Genomic DNA, 8,414 nt, shown 5'->3' on the forward strand with positions numbered 1-8,414 from the left:
CTTGTGGCTAAGGGGATCAGAGGGTATATGGAGAGAAGGCAGGTACAGGGTTCTGAGTTGGATGATCAGCCATGATCGTACTGAATGGCGGTGCAGGCTCGAAGGGCTGAATGGCCTACTCCTGCACCTATTTTCTATGTTTCTATGTTTCTATGTTACCCCTGACATCTCCTCTGTACCTGCTTCGAAGTACCTTAAAACTATACCCTCTCGTGCTAGCCATTTTAGCCCTGGGAAGAAGCCTCTGACTATCCACTCATTAGGGGCTCTAAACAGTGGCCAAGACAAGATGTACAGATCGCCGAATAATGTACGTTGTAAAAATATTGAAGTTAAAAGATTATTAAGGAAAGTGTGGGTGTGCATTGAAATGGATTACACCTTCTAAAGACTTGGCAGGTGCTTGCTCTGTTTATTGGCCATTTCATTCTACAGTTCTATCATACAACTGGCTGCCCACTTCCCTATCTTGGGATCTACTGCCATCTAGTGGCTTGGGCTAAAACTACATCTCCCTGTGCATCTCCCGAACTTGCAGAAACACAATGTAGCATATCAATAGCATTTAAGGAAGTCTCGTGTTTAAAGTGCTTTCGCTAGTTCTAAGGCATTTTACAGTTAATGAAGCATTTTTGAACTGTGGACAGCACTGTATTGCCTGGAATGCAATGGCTATCAAGCTCCTATTAAAGCAATATCATTAGGAGCTCAAAGAGATTTGGTATGTTAGCAAAAACACTCACAAATTTCTACAGATGTGCTGTGGAGAGCATTCAAACTGGCTACATCACCATCTAGTATGGGGAAGGTGATTGCACAGAATCGAAGTAAGCCGCAGAGAGTTGTAAAACTAGTCAACTCTATCATGGGCACTATAGCCTCCATAGTATCCAAGATATCTGCAAGGAGAGATGCCTCAAAAAGGTGGCGTTCATCATTAAAGAGGTGAGCAATAAATATCAAGAACATGAGATGAAGAGTCCTTTGAAAGTGAGTCCAGGTCAGTGATAGGGTGAGTGACGTTGAGTGAAGTTATCCTCTCTGATTCAAGAGCCTGATTGTTAAGGGTTAATAACAGTCTAATTTGCATCAAATCAAATCAGTGAGGTTTGTAGTGGGCAGCCTGTAAGTGGCGCCACATTTCAAGTGCCAACATAGTATGCTCACAACTCACTAACTCTAACCTATAAAATCATAAGACCATAAGATATAGGAGCAGAATTGGGCCATTTGTCCCTTTGAGTCTGCTCGGCCATTTCATCACAGCTGATACATTATCTTTCTCAGTCCCAATCTCCTGCCTTCTCCTCATATTTCTTCATGCCCTGACTAATCAAGAATCTCTCAACATCTGCCTTAAATATACCCAATGATTTGGCCTCCACAGCTGCCTGTGGCAACAAATTCCACAGATTCACCACTCTATGGCTAAAGAAATTCCTCCTCATCTCCAACCTAAAAGGATATCCCTCTATTCTAAGGCTGTGTCCTCTGGTCTTGGACTCTTCCACCATAGGAAACATCCCCTCCACATCCACTCTAACAAGGCCTTTCAACATTCAATAGGTTTCAATTAGATCAACCCTCATTACTCTGAATTCCAGTGAGTAGAGGCCCAGAGCCATCAGATGCTCCTCATATGACGAGCCTTTCAATCCTGGAATCATGTTCGTGAACCTCCTTTGAACCCTCCCCGGTGTCAGCACATCCTTTCTTAGGTAAGAGGCCCAAAATTGCTCACAATACTCCAAGTGAGGCCTCACCAGTGCTTTATAAAGCAACAGCATTACATCCTTGCTTTGTCTTTTTTTTGTTTTTGGAATGTGGGAGGAAACTGGAGAACACAGAGGATATCCACGTGGTCATGGGGAGAACATACTGTCAGTGGAAGGAATCGAACCCCTATTTCACAGCCAATGCTCTCACGCGTTGCGCTAACTGGTATGTTACCATGCTGCCTTGTATCAACACATCGCTGAGGCATTCATGTCCCTAGTCTCGAAGCTGACCCCTGTGACAGTTCAGCATTCCCTTTGGGACTGACCCTGAGCTTCAGCCTGGTTTTCGGGGTGGTTCTGTGTAAACGGTGCCTGCACTTACCCATCCAACTGGATTTGCCAGTACCCTTGCCTAGTCACAGGAATCCAGTTGAGCTCCCCAACGAAATGTGCAGGATCAAATCCACCGAAAATTATTTCACTTCCCTTCCCGTCATTCCTGGAGGGAGAAGGAAACAGAAAGAGAAATGGTTGCAATCTGAATGCTTTCATAGTAAAGCTTGGTTAATTTAACTTATTCTAATTTTTATTTAGATACACAATGTGGAACAGGCCCTTCCAGCCTGACGAGGCAGGCCACGTAACGACCCACTGATTTCATCCCTAGCCTAAACGTAGGACAATTTACAATTAAGCTACTGACCTGTACATTTTTGGAACGTGGGAGGGAACCGGAGCATCCAGTGAAAACCCACACACTGGCGGGAAGAACATACAAACTTCTTACAGAGGATGCGGGAATTGAACTCCCAACTCCCGTGCCACTAGCTGTAATAGTGTCATTCTCACCACTACGCCACCATGGTGCCTCAAGAGGGTAAATATGGCCCAACCTTTCATCGGGCAATAGATGCCAGAAGTTGAGAAACAAAGGTCGATTGCAAGTCCAAAAGTCGAGGCCCGATAACCGTAGGCCCTAGGCCTATGTATCTAAGGTCCACTGGCAAAGTTGGAGACTCATTGTCTGCCTGGTTTTGGAGAGCTGTCTATGTGGGTGTGTGGGTGGGTTGGGGGAAAGAGGGAAATGGGCATCTCCACTTCCTGAGAATATTAAGGTGAGTGAGGCCAATTTCTAACCAACTTTTACAGGAGCACCATCAAGAATGTCCTGGCTAGTTGCAGGACCATCTGGTAGTGAATTACAAGACATCTGACCACAAGACCCTACAAAGGATTCTGAGGTCTGCTCATTGAAGTCTTCCTTCCACTCAAAGATATTTACCAGGACCACTGCATACGAAAGGCCCTTCGCATTGTCAATGATCCCTACCAGCAGTCCAACAATCTCTTCGACCCTCTACCATCAGGCAGGAGGTACTGTAGCATCAAGCCAAGAACTGGGCTCCACGGTAGCGTAGTGGTTAGCGCGACGTGATTCCAGCCCACAGCATTTCAGAGTTCGGAGTCCAATTCCAGCGCAGTCCGTACATCCTCCGTGTGAAAGGTGTGGGTTTTCCCCAGATGCTCTGGTTTCCTCCCACAGTCCAATGACATGAAGGGTTAATTGCACATTGTAAATTGTTCTGTGGTTAGAGTAAAGTTAATTGGGTGTGTGAGGGACTGTGCGACATGGCTTGAAGGGCTGAAAGGGCCTACTCTGTATCGATAAATAAATAAATAAATAAATAAATAACGCACATGAAGCACATGAAACGCTATACCGTTTACTTTTAACCCGTGTCACCAAAGCGTCTCATTATTTGTTAATTTATTAGTGGTGATACTACTTTATGAGTTATGTGTGTGAGTTCTCTGTACTGTGTTGTGCACATTGTTTCATTTGTCAGTATGCATGTGTATGGTTAGACGACAATAAGCTTGAACTTTTCCCCCTGTTGCTTTGTTGCTTGTTTGTGTTCCCTGTTGCTCTGCCGAAGCCGTGGGCACATCCTTTTGGCAACACTTGCGGGCTGCCCCCAACGCAGCTGCGCTGGTTGTTAATGCACTTCACCACATGTTTCAACGTGCATGTGTTTGAATCTAAATCTGAGGTATGAAAACTTGAAAATATGCACCATTACAGAATGGTTGATCATTACGGAATGTCTCTCTGGTGCTTCCCGCTCCCTTCCCCTTGTCCCAACCAGGATTTTCCTCTTCTTGCCTCCTTCCCACTTTCAGTCTACAATAGAGATCCAGATCAGAATTAGGTTTGTCATCACTCACATATGTCATGAAGTTTGTGTTTTTATGTGGAAGCAGTACAGTGCAATACATAAAATTACTACAGTTCTGTGCAAAAGTCTTAGGCATCCTAGTTATATATATATGTGCCTGAGACGTTTACAGAGTACCACACGTATTGTGGAATGATCTGTATGGATGATGTGCAAAACAAAGATTTTCGCTGTATCTCAGTACACAAATCAAGCACCAATTACTTTGACAAATTCAACTGCAGATCAACTGAGTGAAGCTGTACAACAGAAAACACTGGGATACTGGAGGTGTACAGCAGTGAGATAGGTCAGTTGGTTGAGTAGTGTTGCAATAGCAATGTCAACGTGACCAAGGACTTGATGGTGGACTTCAGAAAGGAGAAGTTGGGAGAACACACACCAGCCCTCAGTGAAGAGTCTAATATTGGTTAGACCATACTTGAGTATGATGTACATTTTTGATCATCATGCTACAGAAAAGATTTAACCATAACAGAGACAGTGCAGAAGAGATTCCCAAGATCTTACCTGGAATGGAGGTCTATAGATACAAGAAGAGATTGGGTAGGCTGGGATTATTCTCATTGGAGGCTGAGAGGTAATCTTATAAAAACATCAGGGTCAAAGATAGGATAGATAGCCAGAATCTTTTATTTCCCATTGCAGGGAAGCCTAGAATGAGAGGGCACAGGTTTAAGATGAGAGGAGAAATTTAAAAGAGAACTGAAAGGTAAGTTTTTCACACAGAGAGTGAAGAATACCTGGAATGAACTGATGAAGAATGTGTTTGAAGGAGATACAATTACAGCATTCAGAAGGCATTGGATAGCTGGTAACGGAGACATAGCATTGACCGGTCCTTTCAGTCCAACCTCTTCATGCCAAGCAAGATGACTGTCTGAGTTAGTCACACTTACCGATGTTTGGTCCATATCCCTCTGGCTCTTTTCTGTCCATTAGATAGCACTTTAAGTATGAAAGGTGTAGAGGGATATGGATTTTTATGCTATACAGAAATAATTCTATTTATTCATTTAGAGATACAGTATGGAGGACCACCCACCAATCCAACTATTTAACCCTAGCTTAATCACAGGACCCTCCAAGAGGACCACAATCTTGTCATAGGGTTTGGAGGCTTGTGTACCTCAATGACCCGGAGAGTTATGTTGGCTGGAGTCAGGGCCTCGTGCTTTGGCTCTTGATACCATCACCCATGCCAAGCAGGTCAAAGGGTAGAGGTCGGACTAAGAGTGGTCCACCGGTCCTCCAGGTTCAGGGGTTGAGCTCAGGGCTAACAACCCTGACTGGTCAAAAAGAAATTGTTATGGAAGCAGCAATGAAGAACCCTCTGGTGCGATGGTGCGGAAAGAGATGGAGAACCTTCATTGCTGCCCTAAATGCAAGTGTCATATGTGCAGCAGGTAAGTAAGTAATCACAGGACAATTTACTAATTAACCTACTAACTGGTATGTCTTTGGACTATGGAAGGAAACTAGAGCACCCAAACACGAGGAATTCTGCAGATGCTGAAAATTCAAGCAACACACATCAAAGTTGCTGGTGAACGTAGCAGGCCAGGCAGCATCTATAGGAAGAGGTACAGTCAACGTTTCAGGAAGGGTCTCGGCCTGAAACGTCAACTGTACCTCTTCCTATAGATGCTGCCTGGCCTGCTGCATTCACCAGCAACTTTGATGTGTGTTGCTAGAGTACCCAAAGTTAACCCACACACTCACAGGGAGATGGCACCAGTATTGAAATACAAAATCCAGATCACTATGATTGTCTATTGTCCTATAACTTCAGATATCAATAATCTAGATTCCAATCAGAGGGCATGTAAATGTTTCAGCAAGTGTTTGAGCACAACACGCATCACTGGAGAGTCCTACCTGGACAGGAACACAGAGAACAGCGGCTGCTCCACCAGGTTCTGGGCCATCATGTTGTCGAACACAGGCATGGCATCTGCTACAGCGATGGACGGGTAGGCCAGTCCCAGGATGCCATCGAACGGGGAGTACTCAAACGTGGTGCCTGGCTCCGTCACACTTTCACCAAACATCTGGTCCACAACAGATAAGCCTTCAATCTAAGTGCAGGAGGCAACATTTGTGATTAGGTAATTCTCTCATTAGGACACTAACTTTGAACGTTGGAAACAGTGCAGCCAATTTCACAGGCATATTGGTTGAAGGAGAAATGTTGGCCAGGTCTTGGTGGGGGAACATTCTGTGGAAGTACGTCATTGAATAGTAGCAAACATCTCAACTTGTCCGATGGGAAGGTACCACCTCCGCAATCGACACCAAATTGCCAATTTCTTTTAATGCTCTCACCTAGGGGGCAGGATGACAAATGCAAAGTTTTTTCATTTGTATGAAAATGACTCATACTCTGTATGGAGAGTGGGAAATGCTGATCTGGAGATTCTGAACAAAGAACATGAAACAAAAAAAACAGAGGATAAAGTGTCTGTGCTGAGCTTGGCACCAAATTAAACTAACCCATTCTGCCTGCACAGGATCCCTGTCTCTCTATTCTCTGCATTTTATGTGTCTAATTAAAAGCCTCTTGAATGCCATTATGAACCAGACTTGATTAGACGGCTTAAGGTAAAGGAACTGCATATGATCCATACACCCAGCATGTTCATACGCTTGTCTGATTGATTCTTAATCACTGCTGCTGTATGTGTCTCCACCCATCCCTAGCAGCACCTCCCAGCCATCCACCTCTTTCTATAAATAAACTTCACGTTTAATTGTTGTTCAACCATACATGAATATCCATGGATACTTGTTTGCATTCCTCGCCACTCCTGGTGGCTCACTGTGCAACCACCCTGCTGGTTTTTTTTTATCTTGTCTGTTTTTTAACAAGGCCAAGTTGCGAGCTCGACGCTCAACCCAGCACATTTGGAAAGCGTGCATGGAGCCGGCCGGATTTGAACCCAGCACCACCTGCCTTGAAGTCCAGTGTTCCTGTGACTACACTACCAGCCAGTTTACCCATGATAACACCCAAATGAAACAGCATTCCTCTGGGGCCAGGATGTAAAACACAGCAACAACAGACACACATAGCACAAGGCACTTATAAGATAGCAGTAAACGTGCAATCGCACAAAAAACATATAATAAATCCCAAGGCCCTGAGTGTGATGACCTGTAGGTTGACGCACATGGATGCTGTCAGCGAGAACAAGCCCACAGTAGTCCGCAGATGAACACCCAATCCAGTTTATCTGCAACCGAGCAAACACTGGAGGGCAGCGCTGACAGGAGAGGCCAGTAACCCCTCCCCATGCCACAACGCCTCCAGAATCTCCTCTCCCGGCTGGCTGCGATAGGTGACCCAGCCTCACGGCACCTAGACCACACTACAACCAAGGACACGCAGCTCCCCTGCCATCGGTCTCGCCAATAAACCAGTGAGCCAGACTTGCAGTATTCTGCATTACCAATATACAGCAGGGTCTTCTGATCAAATAAAGACATGCAAGGCAATCACTCACTGCTAGATAGCACACCACCTTCGGGCACTAACTCCGACACCTTGCTCTAGCAGGTAGTAAACAGACCCCTCCTATCTCCTTTAAACTTCCATCCACTCACCTTAAATGCCCATCCTTCTAGCACCTGGCATTTCTACGCTGTGAACAAAAACTGACAATCTCCCCTGTTTTTGCATCTCATTATTTTATAAGGTCACCATTCAGCCTCTGATGCATCTGAGAAAACAACTCAATTTTGCCCGATCCCTTCTTGTAGCTAATACTCTCTATTCCAGGCAGCACTCTGGTGAACCTCTTCTGACACCCTCTCCAAATCATCCACATATTTCCTGTAATGAGATATTCAGAACTGCACCTAAAACTGTTTGGGTGGTGGAGTGGAGATACACCTCTACCAAAGAAGGTGTAAGGCATTAGCTCTGCTAGTCTGAAAGTCACCCTTAAGGTGTAGCACCTGCTTAGCGCCCCCATCCCCGATCAGGGTCATGTGAACCCATGGGAGTGGATGGTGGATGGTCACATAAGCAACTGATTCATATCACAACTGCTGCTTATGTGACCACTGACACCAGGCAGACAATCTCTGAAGAGTATTGATAATGGCTGGAGTCACCTGTCTTGTAAAGACACTGCCCAGAAGAAAGGCAACGGCAAACCATTTCTGCAGAAAAAATTCCCAAGATCAATCATGGTCATGGAAAGATCATGACCACCCTTGTCATACGACATGGCACATAATGATGATGTCATATGATACGGCACATAATGATGATGATGATAATGGATAATAAATGTAAATGCTGCTGCATGGTGGCCATCATGGAAAGAGGTCAACAGCTATGACTCACTTCCCATGATTCCTGGTAGCAAGGACATGGCAGCTGCAATCTCCACAGGTCGTTACCAAGGAGAAATGTGCAAGTCGTATTTTAAAGTGGCCATCGGGGGAAAGCCAC

The 8,414-nt window shown here is 45.0% G+C and overlaps 1 protein-coding gene across 1 annotated transcript in view; it reads right to left on the reverse strand.

Annotated features, from left to right (window-relative positions):
• The window catches only part of LOC140210081 (cathepsin E-A-like), a 38,285-nt gene that overhangs the window by 19,677 nt on the left and 10,194 nt on the right, over positions 1-8,414 (reverse strand). Inside the window, exons 5-6 of the mRNA XM_072278878.1 lie at positions 5,834-6,033; positions 2,101-2,217 (exon numbers count right to left, since the gene is read on the reverse strand). Coding sequence (XP_072134979.1) covers positions 2,101-2,217; positions 5,834-6,033 — 317 coding nt within the window. The remainder of the gene's footprint in view (positions 1-2,100; positions 2,218-5,833; positions 6,034-8,414) is intronic.

This window comes from Mobula birostris, chromosome 14, assembly GCF_030028105.1.
Source record: "Mobula birostris isolate sMobBir1 chromosome 14, sMobBir1.hap1, whole genome shotgun sequence".
Lineage (NCBI taxonomy): Eukaryota > Metazoa > Chordata > Chondrichthyes > Myliobatiformes > Myliobatidae > Mobula > Mobula birostris.